The 16,744-nt window shown below is 39.2% G+C and overlaps 1 protein-coding gene across 4 annotated transcripts in view; it reads left to right on the top strand.

Moving 5' to 3' along the window:
- CBL (Cbl proto-oncogene) overlaps nt 1-16,744 on the top strand; it is a 75,836-nt gene that overhangs the window by 51,343 nt on the left and 7,749 nt on the right. For all 4 annotated transcript variants that reach the window (XM_045556288.1, XM_045556286.1, XM_045556289.1 and 1 more), the window contains 8 exons: nt 422-543; nt 882-1,019; nt 2,314-2,401; nt 2,745-2,876; nt 3,088-3,291; nt 10,938-11,069; nt 11,157-11,534; nt 13,330-13,424. In XM_045556288.1, the coding sequence (XP_045412244.1) occupies nt 422-543; nt 882-1,019; nt 2,314-2,401; nt 2,745-2,876; nt 3,088-3,291; nt 10,938-11,069; nt 11,157-11,534; nt 13,330-13,424 (1,289 nt within the window). The remainder of the gene's footprint in view (nt 1-421; nt 544-881; nt 1,020-2,313; nt 2,402-2,744; nt 2,877-3,087; nt 3,292-10,937; nt 11,070-11,156; nt 11,535-13,329; nt 13,425-16,744) is intronic.

The following is a 16,744-nucleotide window of genomic DNA, read 5'->3' as shown; positions in this document are numbered from 1 at the left end:
TTGTGATGTATTGTTGCTTCAAAAGAAATCATTTTTCTTTCTCTAAAAATAATGCTTTCTCCGTTGTGTGTATGCCAACTTGAATAAACATTTCTTTGGAACTTACTAGCTGCACATGTAGGCCCTGTCCTATTTTTCTGTTCGTTGTTCTGCCTCACTACTGTTAGAGCTGCTTTACAATTTCTAGAATTTCATTTTATATAGTTAAGTTTCTCCTTATAAGTATATATTCTTTTCTACTTAGCTTTTTAATTTTTTTATTTCTCAAATATGTTTGTCTTCCCTCAGAGTGACAATATAATTAAGAATTTGTGACAATGAATTGAGAATTGGAGTTTTTTTTTCTTTTATTCTTCATTGCTCTAAGGCTGGTTGTATGTCTAGAGCTGAATGGTCTGTGATTGATCTCTTGTTTCTTTAGCCCTGGTCCTCTTTGCTCAGGAATTGGAACAGCCTTGCTGTAACTCATCCTGGTTACATGGCTTTTCTGACGTATGATGAAGTGAAAGCTCGACTCCAGAAATTCATTCACAAACCTGGCAGGTCAGTGCCATGAAGCAAAGAGGTTTTTCCTCCTGAATTTTATTCTCTTGTGATTTCTGCTGCTATATAGAAGAGACGTGATCTGTTATTAGTTCCCCAGTGGCCAAGATTCTGCAGTAGGATTGGTGTCTGTTTATCAGAAGAATTGACTTATTCAGACCTTATGATTTGATAAATGCTTTTAAGCCACTTAAGATTGGGTTTATGTGTCCTTTGTTCCTGGTCTGGAGTCATTGAAGAAGTTATTCTTGATGGTCCTTTTGATTTTTGTCCCTGTCTTGCCTTCCACCCTAATACCAATGTATCTATTAAACCTTCTGTTTTATCTCTGTTCATAGTTACATCTTCCGGCTAAGCTGTACTCGTCTGGGTCAGTGGGCTATTGGGTACGTTACTGCTGATGGGAACATTCTTCAGACAATCCCTCACAATAAACCTCTCTTCCAAGCACTGATTGATGGCTTCAGGGAAGGCTTGTGAGTACCTACTGCTTACGATTTGCTAGAGTCTCGGAACTCAGGGGCTGTAAAACTTCATCATTAATGATTTTATTCCAGGTTTCTTCTACAGATTAAGATTCAGGAAGCATATTAACAGGTTATATTGATTTGACCTTCAGGTCCTGTAGGACATTTGTTAGATGATAGGGATTCTATGAATGAAATCCTTTTTCTCTACTAATTCAGTAGAGAAAATGAGTAAGCTTTATCTTTCTCCTTTTCCAAATATTAACTCACTTCCAAGTGTATATTAGATTTTAAAACATACCAATTGGCAGGAAATTTGACCAGTTATTTAACTAGCCAACACTAGAGTGATAACATGTTCCTAGTGACAGCAGGCCTCCTCCGTGGCCTTCAGCCTTTCATCCTCACTTCATTTTTGTTCAGTAGCCTTTCCTTCAGGCTTTGGACTTTTGTAACCTGTGCTAATATTTATAATTAATTCCTTAATTTATTCCAGAATTGCTATTCTTTTGGGGATTCAAATTGATTGTCAGTTGGTAAGCACTAAAACTACTAACAGTTGACCAAGTAGCAGAAAACTAGCTTTTGTTTTAAAGGGATTATTAGAATCCATTTTTCATTATGCATCATCGTCTATAGTAGTAGCATTGGATCTGCAAGAGGTCCTGCCCCTAATGTCAGAGCAGTCTGATGCTAGAAACTGCAGATCTCCCTGGTAGGTGATCTCATTGGCTTAACTTAGATCTTGTTGCATTACTTTTAAATTGGTTTCTCTCATTTTATTAAACCTATAAACAAAGGTATTTCAGGTCTTTGGTAAAAAGCAAATGCAGTTTAAATTAAGACTTTATATCTAGTGGCCATCCATTGATTAAAATAGGGATCGGCAAACTATGGCCCATGGGCTAGCTGTGTTTTGCTACAGTCTGCAAGCCAAGATAGTTTTTCCTGAGTGTTTTTTAAAAAACAACAACCAGAGAAGAATATGTAACATGGACTTATGTGGCCTGCAGAGTCTAAACTATTTACTGTCTGTTTCTTTATAGAAAAAGTTTGCTAACCCCTTGATTAAAAGATAGAGCCTGTGGCATTGTACCCTAGAGAGGGAATATCAGTGTTTGGAGAATATCTTCTTCGAACTGTTCTTTAATTGTTTATCTTTTTGAAATATTTAAGATTTATCTTTATACTTACACAAATTGCTTTTAGAATGGAGGAACCTCCTAGATATCGTTTGCCTGTGTTAGCAAGCATGAATAAATTGGCTTCAATAAAACCCCAAGATTGGTTACTCTTTTTACAGCTATTTGTTTCCTGATGGACGAAATCAGAATCCTGACCTGACAGGCTTATGTGAACCGACTCCCCAAGACCACATCAAAGTGACCCAGGTGAATTTTGTTTTATATTATAACCATACCACTGGAGCCAAGCTTTTGTATATACTTTATAGAACTGACAGCATAATTGAGTTAAGCAATTAGAACACTTTAATTTTAAACCATTGGCTAGATTAGTGAATTTGTATAATTTCTCTTTAAACCATAGAGTTGAAAGTAGGGCCAGGACTAGATGCTTTCTGGTTTAATGGGAGAACATTGACCACTATTGGGAGATTTTTATACAAGCAGAATTTGTCTAGAAAGTAACTGTCTTCAATTTTTCTGTTGTTAGCATTTATGATCACAGTCATTCATTCATTCAACAAATAATCTCTTAATTTTTTAATCAAAGGAACAATACGAATTATACTGTGAGATGGGCTCCACGTTCCAACTGTGTAAAATATGTGCTGAAAATGATAAGGATGTAAAGATTGAGCCCTGTGGACACCTCATGTGCACATCCTGTCTCACGTCCTGGCAGGTATGGATCCAAACCATGCATTTTCTCAGCTATGTAATCACTCTGGAGAGTTGGCTATTATGTATCCTTTAAAGATATAAAGAGTGACCTGGTTTGTGGGAGAAGTTTAAACTTTTAATTTCTTTTTATCTGTAGGAAATTTATTTCCTAGTAGACAAATATTTTAAGTACTTTTGGATGCATCTGTTACCATCTTTTGCTTCCTCTGCAGGAATCAGAAGGTCAAGGCTGTCCTTTCTGCCGATGTGAAATTAAAGGTACTGAGCCCATTGTGGTAGATCCATTTGATCCTAGAGGAAGTGGCAGCCTATTGAGGCAAGGAACAGAGGGAGCTCCTTCCCCAAATTATGATGATGATGATGATGAACGAGCCGATGATTCTCTCTTCATGATGAAGGAACTGGCTGGTGCCAAGGTAAGGCTGCAATTTAGGAGCATGGCAAAATCCATTATGACATGTGTCCTAAAGCCGTAGAATGCTTAATGACATCCAAACTACAAGGGGTAATAATAGCTGATATATATTGAGCATTTACTATATGGCAGATACCATGTTAAGCACTTACTTTAACTCATTTAATCTTTATAGCAACCCTATGAATAGGTAATGTTATTATCCTCGTTTAACAAGTGAAGAAACCAAGGTACAGAGAGGTTAAGGAATTCGCTAAAGATCACACAGCTAGTAGGCAGAACCAGGCTCTGTGGCCAGGCATTCCAGCTTTAAGGCCCAAATTCTTCTGTCTGTATCCTGGGACTGGGGCTTTACTCATATAGTTTGGTGGAGAATATGAGAGGAAAATAAAAGAATTGGACCTATTTTGTTAATGTGACTAGAATATGTTGTTCTTATTTTCTTTTCTAGTGGAATCTTGGCATTAGAAAGATAGGCTTGCGAAAAAAAGGAGGCACTTATTAATAATAAAATAAGTGGCAACTAAAGTGATTCGAGGGTGGTAGAAAGTACCATGTAGAAACTAAACAAACTAGAAAGGCCCTAGGGAAGATAGGAAGAATAAAGATAGTGAAAGGATGTGATCAAATTGTTACATCAGAGAATAGGGTAAGACAGGGATTTATTCACTAAATCTTAGAAGTAAGGCAATCTTTGAAGATTTTAGTAAATATAGGGCAAATGAATCATTCTAGTATGCTATAGATTCCTAGTTTAGAATGTTAAAAATTTATTCGTAGGATGCATTTTCTGTATACAAAAGGAGATTTCTTTTATATCAGCACTTGACTAACCTGGCACATGGTAGGTGCTCCATAAAAGGTCTTATCTCCTAAATGATTGTGTCCCATTATCTTACCTTACTTCACGCTGTTCTCCCCTCTATCAGGGTCATTGATCTGCAGCACAAATGTGACCACCTCGTTCCTCTGCCTTACCTCACACTTTGATGACTTCTCATTACTTACTGAGTTAAATTCATTCCTCTTTCCAGGCACTTTGCCTGTTACTCCCTTCCATTTTATATTTTGTGGTTTAGCAAGGCTAAACCACTTAGAATTTCTCCTTGCTTCCTGCTTCCTCCACCCTCAGTTCACACATGTTTACACTCATATGATCTAGGCCTGGCCAGATGCTTGTGGGACCCTGTGAAGATATCTGCCATAGAACTTACCACCTTGTAAATATTTTATTAAAAGTGTTTCTTGTCATGAGTTCCTAAAAGATGAGCCATATCTTATTTGTTACTAGCTACTCAAACAAAGTTGAGCATGTAGTAATTACTTTCAGTGTTTGACTGGAATTGAAACTATTTTAAAGCGGAATTTGATAAATTTATCAATGCTAGATTAATAATCAGTAGTTGAAATCTGGACTATTTGAGTGATATATTCTTGATGTTTTGGAGTTGACAATACTTAGTCTTGGCCCCTCAATAACAGGTTCTTTGGCAGCATCCTAAGAGATTTCACGTAACCCCTAAAGCATTTTTATATTGTTATGTAGATTGCTATCTGTTCGTTCAGTAAGAGTTTACTGGCAACTCTTGGAATGTTAGAGAAGCTGAATAATAAGACAAAGAAGTGATCATACTTGTATATGTTAATTTGAAATATTTTTCTTCGTGGAGTTGTATAGACAGGTAGTGCTCATTGTGGAGAAACAGGCCCTCACGTTCACTGTTGATGTGGCTACAAGCTAGTTCCATTGTTCTGGAGGACAATTTGACATCTGTAAAAATGTGTAATGTTTAGTTTGAACTAGGAAATCCATTTCTAGACATTTATCCTAAAAAAATAAACTTGCACGAAGACGTAGATGTAGGTATTCTTGTAACATTATTTGTAGTAATGAAAAATGAGAAACAACCCACATGTTCATGGATGTGGGTTCATGGATTCTGCCTACCACAATCTATATAATGTGTTACCACAATACGCCCATGTGTCATTGCTGCTATAACAAATTACCAGAAAATTAGCAGCTTAAAACAATACAAATTTATTATCTTGCAGTTCTTTTAGGCCAGAAGTCCAACGCATGTCTCACCAGGGTAAAATCCGAGGTGTTGGCAGGTTTATATTCCTTTCTGAAGGCTCTAGGGGAAAATGTTTCCTTGCTCTTTTGGGCTTGGCAGGATTTAGTTCTTTGCAGTTGTAGGATTAAGATTCCCTGTCGCTTGTAGGTTTCCAGTGGATAACATTCACAGCTTCTGGGGGCCAGCTGCATTCTTTGGCTCCTAGACTCCTTTCCTCCTTTTTCAGTCTTTCCTCTTCGGGGTTCTCATCTTTTAAAGACTCAAGTGATTAGATTGGGCCCACCCGGATAATCCAGAATAGTTCCCCCATCTCAAGATCCATATCTTTAATCACATCAGCAAAGTTCCTTTTGCCAAGTAAGGTTACATTTTCACAGGTTCTGAGAATTAGGTCACGAACACCTTTGGGAGACCATTATTCTGCCTACCACAGTCCATATGACAGAATGAATGCTCTGCAGAATGAGTTTAATTTACATATACTTAAGCGGAAAGCTGTTTAATGTATATTAAGTTTTAAAAAGCAACTAGGTACAATATGTGTAGTATAACTTCATTTCTATAAAAGAAATTTGCTTGTAAAATTTTTTTTAACATACATATGGAGAAAATTTAGATGACTGCACACCAAAATTCCTCAGTATTATTTCTGGGGATAAAAGTTCAGAGGACTTTAATTTTGTGGAATATTTGAATTTTTTACAATTAACGCATATTACTTTTGCAAGGTGTTTATTGTGCTAGATAAGGTGCTCAGTGTTGAGTGCTATATGGGCTAAGAAGTCTAAGACAAGGCTCTCAAGGAGCTAGTAGTTTTATCAGGAAGAGGATATATATGCAGGTGAAACACTGTTCAGCATAAAGCGGTGAGCATTGTTTAAATTGCTGAGTACGTAGTCAAGTGGTATCGGAGTTTAGAGGAAAGAAGAAAATGAACGCTTTTTTCCCTAGCTGTGTAGAAATTCAAATAGAGAAAGAAAAAAAGCTTCTTGTATTGTATTGTCATTTGGCTATTCTATAATTTATTAGTCTCTTAATGGACATCCTTAGTGTTTCCAGGCTTACACACTTATTGGCATACTTTTGCAAGTCTGTCTGTAAGGCAAATGTCTAGCAGTAGAATTGCTAGTGGATGAAAGAATGTGTACTTAAACTCTATGATAGAGGAGAAGGGATATAATTAGTGGAGGGACACATGGGAATTTCACAAAGAGTGGTATTTTATTTCTTAGCTGGGTGGTTAAGTATGTGGTGTTTTATTATTTTTTATACCTTATAGTTCATTATTTGCTTTGTATGAATAAAATATTTATCTGAAAACATTTAACTTTTTTTTTGAGACAGAGTCTTGCTCTGTCACCCAAGCTAGAGTGCTGTGGTGTCAGCCTAGCTCACAGCAACCTCAAACTCCTGGGCTCAAGTGATCCTCCCACCTCAGTCTCCCAGAATGCCAGGATTACAGTCTTGAGCCACCATGCCCAGCCATATTTAACTTTTTGATAAACATTAAAATATGTCCCAAGATTTTTATCCTAAAATCACTGCTGAAGTTATGAAAATATTAGAGTGCCTACTTCTTTACATTGTGGTAGCTGTTGTTTGTTGTTTGTTTTATTTTGATCTATTTATTTATTTATTTTTTTGAGACAGTGTCTCACTCTGTTCTGGGCAAGTGCTGTGGCATCAGCCTAGCTCACAGCAACCTCAAACTCCTGGGCTCAAGCAATCCTCCTGCCTCAGCCTCCCGAATAGCTGGGACTACAAGCACATGCCACCATGCCCTGATAATTTTTTTCTATTTTTAAATAGAAAAAGTAGAAATGGGGTCTTGCTCTTGCTCAGACTGATCTCGAACTTCTGAGCTCAAGCTATCCTCCTGCCTTGGCCTCCCAGAGTGCTGGGATTACAGGTGTGAGCCACCATGCCCAGCCTTGATTTGTTTTTAATAGAGTTAATGTACTTTTAAAAAAATCCAAGTGATAAATGGACATGGGTTTTTTTTTTTTAAGTTTAAAAGAATATTTTTTTAATTTCTTTTCTTTTTTTTTTTTCCCCTGCCAGTTGGAAGACATAAAAGAATTTTTAAAAGGCTTACAAAAACATTGGTTCCCTGCCTCTGCCCCTTCCAGCTCTTCTCTATACTCTTGTTCAGATTTTCCTACCTCGGTGTTTCTAAACCATATGCTTGTACTGCTGCTTCTTGATTTTTGATGTGTTTACCGCAGATGTTGTAGAAGAAGATTTAGATCTCTTATGATATCTCCTTGCTTCCTACTCCATATCCTTCCACTATCATTAGTTGAATGTTTTTTGGCTAAATCAGTGTTGAGCATTTAAATGATTTTGCTCCCTAATGTACCAAGTAATTACTGTAATTACTTTAGCTTTCCTATACGACCTTCTGCTTTTCCTGAAGTAATTATTTTTATTTCCTTAGTTTACAGTTTGTACCTGTCACAACCAAGTCATACTGTGCTTTCAAACATCCTCTCAGTATAATATTCTATGAAATAAAATCTATTAATACACCCCATTAATATAGTAGCTAGTGTATGGTATAATGCTAATATTTAGGAGTGATCTGTGTTCAACTCCTATCTGGACTGGTTATTCTCTGTGCTGTGGTCCCTGTCACCCTGAGGTCTCCCCCGCTGTCCTCATGCGACTTCATTGCCTGTCCCCGTTGGAGTGCCTGTTTCTTGGCTCCTGTGTTTTCCTCTTTCTTGCTTTACTTCCTTGTTTGGGAAGAATATATCTTCAAAAATAGCTTTCTGTGAAAAAGTGAGAGGTAAACTTTTTTAGTCCTCTGATCTCTTAAAATGCCTTTATTCAGTCCTCAAATGTGAGTTGACTAGTTATAGAATTCAGGGTTGAAAAATAGCCCTAAATTAAGGAATCACTGATGTCTAGCTTCTAGTGTATTTTTTACTCTTTGGTGCCCCCTTTCCCTCTATTCCCAGAAGCTTTCAGGGTATTTTCTCTGTTCTTGATTTGCTGGAAAATTTAAGAGTATTTTTGGTTGGTTTATTATGGGCTTCTTTTCCTTACTTGAAGGAGGTACACCAGTGGTCCCCAACCTTTTTGGCCCCAGGGACTGGTTTCATGGAAGACAATTTTTGCATGGACCCGGTGGGGGATAGGGGGCAATATGGTTTCAGGATGATTCAAGTACATTACATTTATTGTGTAGTCAGACCTCTCTGCTAATGATAATCTGTGTTTGCAGCTGCTCCCCAGCACTAGCATCACCACCTCAGCTCCACTGCAGATCATCAGACATTTGATTCTTAGAAGGAGCGAGAAACCTAGATCCCTCAAATGTGCAGTGTACAGTAGGGTTCGTGCTCCTATGAAAATCTAATGCCCCTGCTGATCAGACAGGAAGCGGAGCTTATGTGAGCAGTGGGGAGTGGCTGTAAAATACAGATGAAGCTTCACTCACTCACCTGCTGCTGACCTCCTGCTGTGCGGCCTGGTTCATAACAGGCCACGGACCGGTACCAGTCTGTAGCCCGGGGGGTGGGGACCACAGGGGTACACAATGAATCCTTTCTATATGGTTATGTATGTCCCTTAGGTCTTGCAAATGTTCTTTTTTTTTTTTTTTTATTTTGAGACAGAGTCTCGCTTTGTTGCCCAGGCTAGAGTGAGTGCCGTGGCATCAGCCTAGCTCACAGCAACCTCAGACTCCTGGGCTCAAGCGATCCTACTGCCTCAGCCTCCCGAGTAGCTGAGACTATAGGCATGCGCCACTATGCCCGGCTAATTTTTTCTGTATAGATTTTTAGTTGGCCAGATAATTTCTTTCTATTTTTAGTAGAGACGGGGTCTCGCTCTTGCTCAGGCTGGTCTCGAACTCCTGACCTCGAGCGATCCACCCGCCTCGGCCTCCCAGAGTGCTATGTTCTTTTTCTTTAATAATTTCTTTTCCATATATTGGGATAAAAGAACATTGCAGGGATCAGTTATGCTGTTGAGCCATGAATTAAAGAATACGATTAGCTATGTTATAAAGATATGAAACTATTATGTACCCATCATAATAAAATTTGAAAAAAGAATCTGATTAGTTCAACCCTCTGCACTTAAGGAATGAAAGAGAGGGATGGTGAGCAGAGAGGGCCTTCCAGATCAGGGAAACGACTTGAACAAAGGCTTGGAGGTCAGGATGATCCGAGCAGATGCAAGAAATGCTGGGAGACGCAGCAGCAGTGCCCGTTAGGGAGTTGTGGCAAATGCTGTTGGTCACAGAGATAGATTAGAAGGACCTGTGGAAGCCAGGAAGGAGAAAGATTTTGCGACAGGGGAAGTTGGAAGTTATTTAATACTTATGGTTTTTGAGTTGGTGAGTGTTTAAGGATGGCTAGGCTGATAGTTGTAAGCAGAAGGATTTGGTGAGATAAACTGCAAGTTGGGAGGATCACTAGAAATTTGTTTTAATAAATTAGGTTTGAGGTTGGTGAGTAGAATGAAAAGGAAGGTATGGATATGAGATTCTTTTAGGGAAAATCATCAGGATAGAGTGACTAGATAGACATGGATGATGAAGTAGGAGTGTGACTACTAACTTCTGACTTTTGTAATTGAGATGTTTAGCTGCACGTGCTGCATTATCCCTGATGTGGAGCCCATTTCCTTAAGCATGAGTGAAAAGCAAGTAGCTACAGATGAGGGCTTTCTTTTCCCTATTCACCACCCAGCACTAATAACAGGACTAAGTATGGGGGGGTAGTTTCTGTCATCTTGCATAAGTGCTTATAATATGTATTTGCCTTTATCCCATCAGCGTTGCTTCTGTTGGGGAATACAGATACAGAGTGGCATTTTATGTGGATTATTCTCTCTCCTGACAGCTCACTTTGGCAAACTTTTCACCCTGCTGTGGGCAGGGAAAATGGAAAAGGTTACACATACATTGTTTTATTTCATTTGGCACCTCAATTTTTAGAACTCCACTTGATAGACAGTATTAATCCCTTTTAATTACTGAATTGAAATAACATTTCTTTGGAAGAACTCAGGATGCTTTATTGTGGTGTATTTGACCATTTTCCTCTTACAAATCTCATTTTTTTCTTATAATAACCCAGAGAGAATTTCTCATCTTTGATCTCTTTCCTTATTCTGCTCCTTAAATGTTATTTTCCTAGGTACTTTGTTGAGAGGTTAATGTCTGCCCCCTTTTTTATATGGGCTTTAATCTTTAATCTTGAAAATATTTTTTTCTTTTTCCAGAGAAGAGGAGGTAGAAAATTTTAGTAATTTTTTTAATTGTAAGCTAGGTAGCTTTTTGTAGCACTGCCATTTCTAGATACATTTGCTTGTAGCTTGACATCTGCATGATATTTCTGTGACTAAGAGTGCCCTCTTTTGGTGACAGAAAAATAATTCAGGAAGTGCTACAATCTCTGGAGTTACTGAGTTTTTAAAAGAGGTATTTTGTGACCCCAAGCCTACATCTGGCCCATTGAATGTTCACATGATATTTGCCATCTAGAGCTTTAGAAATTGATAGACGCCATTTCCCCAAGCACAAGAGTAAGCTGTTAAGAAATTTTATTTGTTCTAGGTGGAAAGGCCTCCTTCTCCATTCTCCATGGCCCCACAAGCTTCCCTTCCCCCAGTGCCACCACGACTTGACCTTCTGCAGCAGCGAGTATCTGTTCCTTCAAGTGCTTCTGGTCTTGGAACTGCTTCTAAGGTAAAGCATTGTCCATTTCTGCAGCTTTCTGAGTCTTTGTTGTGCATTAGTGGGTTTGATTGATTTGTTTCCGTCGTGCTTCCACAGGCTGCTTCTGGCTCCCTTCATAAAGACAAACCATTGCCAGTACCCCCTACTCTTCGAGATCTTCCACCACCACCCCCTCCAGACCGGCCTTATTCCGTTGGAGCAGAAAACCGGCCTCAGAGACGGCCCCTGCCTTGTACACCAGGCGATTGTCCATCCAGAGACAAACTGCCCCCTGTCCCCTCTAGTCGTGTTGGGGACTCATGGCTGTCCCGGCCAATCCCCAAAGTACCAGTAGCTGCCCCAAGTCCCAGTGACCCCTGGACAGGAAGAGAATTAACCAACCGACACTCACTTCCATTTTCATTGCCTTCGCAAATGGAGCCCAGAGCAGATGTGCCTAGGCTCGGGAGCACGTTCAGTCTGGATACCTCCATGGTGAGTCCTAATTTTTTGAAATTATTTACCTTATTAACAAATATTTACGGGTGGCATTTTATGGGCCAAAGCTTTGTGATAGGTTCTGTACAGAATTCAGAGATAATATAACATAATCCCTACCCTCAAGAAGTATATATGTTAACAAAGCAGAGGAGGCAGTTTGTAAATATTGCAGTAAATGTCCTTTTATAAATGCCATGTGTAATATAGCTAGAAAATGCTTAAGTTTTAGAGAAAGGAGAGATTATTCCCAGATGCAGCAATCAAAAGGACTTTATAGAAATAGTGGCATCTGCATCTGCAGTACTCTTTGGAAAGTGGATGTAGTTTTAAGATAAGAGCCACAATGATAGTAATGCTTAAAGTGTATTTGTGGAATGACAAGTAGGTTAATCTGAGTAGAGCAGAAATTTCTTTCTCAGAGTAGGAGAAAGGGCTAGAGAGGAACATAAACAACAGATTAGAGGACTGAATACCACTTCCCTAAAGAATTCAAATTTAGGCGGGGTGTGGTGGCTCACGCCTGTAATCCTGGCACTCTGGGAGGCTGAGGCAGGAGGATCGCTTGAGGTCAGGAGTTCGAGACCAGCCTGAGCAAGATCGAGACCCCGTCTCTACTAAAAAATAGAAAGAAATGATCTGGACAGCTAAAAATATATAGAAAAAATTAGCCGGGCATGGTGGTGCATGCCTGTAGTCCCAGCTACTTGGGAGGCTGAGGCAAGAGGATTGCTTAAGCCCAGGAGTTTGAGGTTGCTGTGAGCTAGGCTGATGCCACGGCACTCTAGCCTGAGCAACAGAGTGAGACTCTGTCTCAAAAAAAAAAAAAAGAATTCAAATTTATATGGTAGGAAATGGGGAGCATTTGAAGATTTTAAATCAGTGGAGTGATGTGACCAAAACACTGAATTAAAGAGATGACTCTTTTAGTAGTTGCAGGATACATTGGAAGGAAAATAGATTGAAAAACGATCTCTCAGCTTTGCTACTTAGGAAAGTCAAAGTGAAAGTAAGTGAGCTTGGGAGAGACAGGAGCAAGAGGCAGAAACATTGTCTATGAGCAGAATGGGCAGCCAGATTAGGTAGAAGTCTTCAGAGAGTGTGAAACAAAGACCTAAGGCTTGAAAGTAGTCAGTGGGCAGGAAAAAAGATCAGAAATCTCACAGATACACATGTGTGCACCCCCACACGTGCAAAACCCCTGAGGTTTCAAACCTGGCTAACTAGGAACATGTTGAATTTGAGATGAACAATTGATGGAAGAATTGGCAAGTTGGTAGTTTGGAAATGTAAGGAGATGGAATGGGAGGGGTGATGTTGAGAAGTATTGCAGTGCTTGAATGCATGGCATGTTTCTTGGTTGCAGGGAAAAGGGGAGGGTAATATTTAAGTAGCATCTGTGTGATGGGCATTTTATTAGTGAGAGTAGATTAGGTTTGACTTTCTGGTGTCATCAATGTAGAATGACCATTTTGTGTTTGGGTATAGATTATTTAAGTTAGAAATGGTGTTTGTGTAGGCAGCAAGTTTACTCAAATCTTTCTGGAATTAAACACAAAAAACAATTTCCCTGGCTCTTTCTAGATCTCTATCTCCCTAACTCTTACATTTGAATGTTCTTCAGAGCTTGAAAGCAACTTTGCTTTTGCCAGATATGATAACCCCTAGGCATGGCATTGAGAGTGAGGTTTGTCTCTCTTACTGTTCTCGTTTTGAAAAGGTCCAGTAAGTGGGAAGAGATACTTAGCTGTGACAAGGAGGTTCTTTTTCAACACCTTTCTTTACTTTCCAGAATATCAGTAGCAGTCCGTTAGCAGGTCCAGAGTGTGAGCACCCCAAAATCAAACCTTCCTCATCTGCCAATGCCATTTACTCTCTGGCTGCCAGGTAAGTTTATTAAAGCTATATTTCATACAGTGGAGTTGGTACTTGTAAACAGCTTACTGAGAGAAAATTTAGAAAACCCAGAGAAGCATAAAGAAGAAAATAAAAATTGATCTCTAGCTGCATCATGTAGAAGTGATCATATTTTATGTTTTGGAATATTTGCTTCCATTCTTTCTTCGTGTAGATATATACAGCTTGGTTTGGCTGGGGCTTGTCAATTTTACTAGTCTTTTCCAAGAAGCAAATTTGGTTTTGTTGTTGTTTAATTCTTATTGGGTCTCTACTTCCTGTTTCATTGCTCTTTATTCTTCCAGGTTTCTTTATTTAATTTGCTGTTTTTCTAGCTTCATAAGATGGATGCAGTGTGCCTTAACGAAATACCGCAGATTGGGTGGTTTAACTTGTGGAAATTTATTTTCTCACAGTTCTGGAGGCTGGAGAAGTCTGAGGTTAGGGTGCCTTCCTGGTTGGTTTCTGGTGGGGGCTCTCTTCCTGCCTTCTCCCCGAACTAAGTCCTTATACGGTCTTCCTTGGTGCGTGTGCACGGAGAGAGAGAGGGAGAGAGTGAGCGTGCTCACAAGCTGTCTGGGGTCTCTGCTTACAAGGACACTAATCCTATCAGATCGGGGTCCCATCCTTAATTACCTCGTTAGGGGCTCCATCTCCAAATATAGTCACCTCTCAGTATATTCAAGGGATTGGTTTCAGAACCCCCTCGTGTACCAAAATCCACACATAATCCTGAAGTCAGCCCTGTGGAACCAGCATATGTGAAAATTTGGCCCACCCTGTACTTGGGTTTGCATCCTGTGAGTACCGTATTTTCTGTCTGCATTTGGTTACTGATATGGAACCCATGGATACAGAGGGCTGACTTTGTTCATTGAAAAAAATTCACATAAAGTGGATCCATGCTTTCAAACCTGTGCTGCTCAAGGGTCAGCTGTATAGCCACACTGGAGATTAGAGCTTTAATGTATGGATTTGGGGGTAGGGGTAGGGAGGACACAAACCTTTGGTGCATAACAGATGTTTAACTGTATTCCACAAATTTTGATATGCCATATTTTCAATAATCATTTGTTTCAAAACATGCTTTTTCCATTTGTGATTTCATCTTTGATTCATGAGTTACTTGTGTGTTGCCTGATTTTCACCATTTGAAGATTTACTAGTTATCTTTCTGCTTTTAGGCTTCATTCCATTTGTGGCCAGAAACCGTATTCTTTATAGACAGACTAGTTTATGGTAAAATCTAGTAGTATGTGCCACCTTCATTTCATAAGAATGTGTATTTTGCATTTGTTTGATATAGCATTCTATATATGTCAGTGAGGTCAAGTTTATTAATTGTGTTGTATGTTCCATCTCCCTGGTTTTTTTTTTTTTTTTTTTTTTTTTGAGACAGAGCCTCACTCTGTTGCCCGGGTTGGAGTGAGTGCCGTGGCATCAGCCTAGCTCACAGCAACCTCAAACTCCTGGGCTTAAGCGATCCTACTGCCTCAGCCTCCCAAGTAGCTGGGACTACAGGCATGTGCCACCATGCCCGGCTAATTTTTTCTATATATATTTTTAGTTGGCCAGATCATCTCTTTCTATTTTTAGTAGAGACGGGGTCTCACTCTTGCTCAGGCTGGTCTCCAACTCCTGACCTCTAGCGATCCACCCGCCTCGGCCTCCCAGAGTGCTAGGATTACAGGCGTGAGCCACCGCGCCCGGCCTATCTCCCTGATTTTTTAAAATCTACCTGTTCTATCAGATAGAGGAGTATGTTAAATACTCCACCCGTAACTGTGGGTTTCTCTTTTTTCCTTTTAGTTCTGTTCATTTGTGTTTTATGTGTATTTAGCGTGTGTAATTAGGTTACACAGACATTTAGAATTACTGGTATTAAGTAATGGTAAGAGTTTTTATTATCATGAAATATCCCATTTACTCTGTAGTTTCACTTCTTGCCTGCCTTTCGTCTGCTTTGTCCTATATTAAAATGGCTGCATCAGCTGTCTTTTAGTCAGTATTTGCATACTGTCAGCTTTTCTTTTCCCTTATGTTAAAGGTATGTCTCTCATAAGCAGCATGTACTTGTTGGGTTTGGCGGGGGGGGGGGGGGGGGTGTCTTTTTTTTTTTTTTTTGTCTTTTTTGAGACAAAGTCTTGCTCCGTCACCCAGGCTGGAGTATAGTGGCGCAATCATAGCTCACTGTAACCTTGACCTCCTGGTGTCAACAATTCTCCTCCCTCAGCCTCCCGAATATCTGGGACTACAGGTGCACACTACCACACCTGCCTGATGTTTGCTTTTTGTTGTTGTCATTGCTCAGGCAGGTGTCAAATTCCTGGCCTCAATCAGTCCTCCCACCTTAGCCTCCCAAAGTGCTGGGATAACAGGTGTCAGCCACTGCACCTGGCCATGGTTTTTGTTTTTGTTTTTTTCTTAAATCCACTCTGGCAGTCTTTCCTTAAAATAATTGGAATATTTGGTCTAATTCTTTTCCACGTTTTTGCATTCATTTCTTGGTTCATTTTTTTTTCTCCTTTTTGTTTTTTTTTTTTTGCTTTCCTTTGGATTAAAGTATTTTTTATTATACCATTTCACCCGCTCCTATTATTCTTTTAATAGTGATCCAAGAGATTCCAACATGCACCTTTGACTTGTTAGAGTATACTTTAATCTGGTACTTCTTAACACTTCCTGGACATATTTTATAATTTCCCAAAGATTTATCCTCTGGTGCTGCCCGTTTCTTCCTGCTTTCCATCTGGAATCTTTTTCCATCTGCCTAAAGAATATCCTTTAGTGTGTATGTGTGCGTGTGTATGTTTAGTGTATCTTCTATCAGTGGACTTACATTTGTTTGAGTGAAAATATCTTTACTTCTCTTTCTTTTTTTTAAAAGATATTTTCACTGGGTACAGTATTCTGAACTGGAGTTATTTTCTTTTAGCACTTTAAAAATATCATTCCACTGTTTTCTTGCTTCCATTGTTTCTGTTGAGAAATTAGCTCTCAGTCTTAAGGTTGCTTCTTTAACAGTAATGTTAGTTTTTCTGGCCACTTAGAAGACTTCTTTTTCTCTGGTTCCCAGCAGTTTTGCTATAATGTTCCTTTGTGGTTTTCCTTTTATTTATCCTTCTTAAGGTTTGTAGAGTTTACTGAATTTGTGCCTTGATTTTTTTTAACCAGTTTTAGAAAATTCTCATCCAGTATTTCTTAAAATAGACTGATTACTAGTGTAGTCTCTCTTTCCTCTCTTCTTCTGGGACTACAATGTTCTGAATGTTAGAGCTTTTCGCTATGTATCCTATAGCTCTTATTCTCCA

This window comes from Lemur catta, chromosome 7, assembly GCF_020740605.2.
Source record: "Lemur catta isolate mLemCat1 chromosome 7, mLemCat1.pri, whole genome shotgun sequence".
Lineage (NCBI taxonomy): Eukaryota > Metazoa > Chordata > Mammalia > Primates > Lemuridae > Lemur > Lemur catta.
Note: the sequence above shows the minus strand (reverse complement) of the source record. Positions and strands in the feature narration are given on the sequence as shown.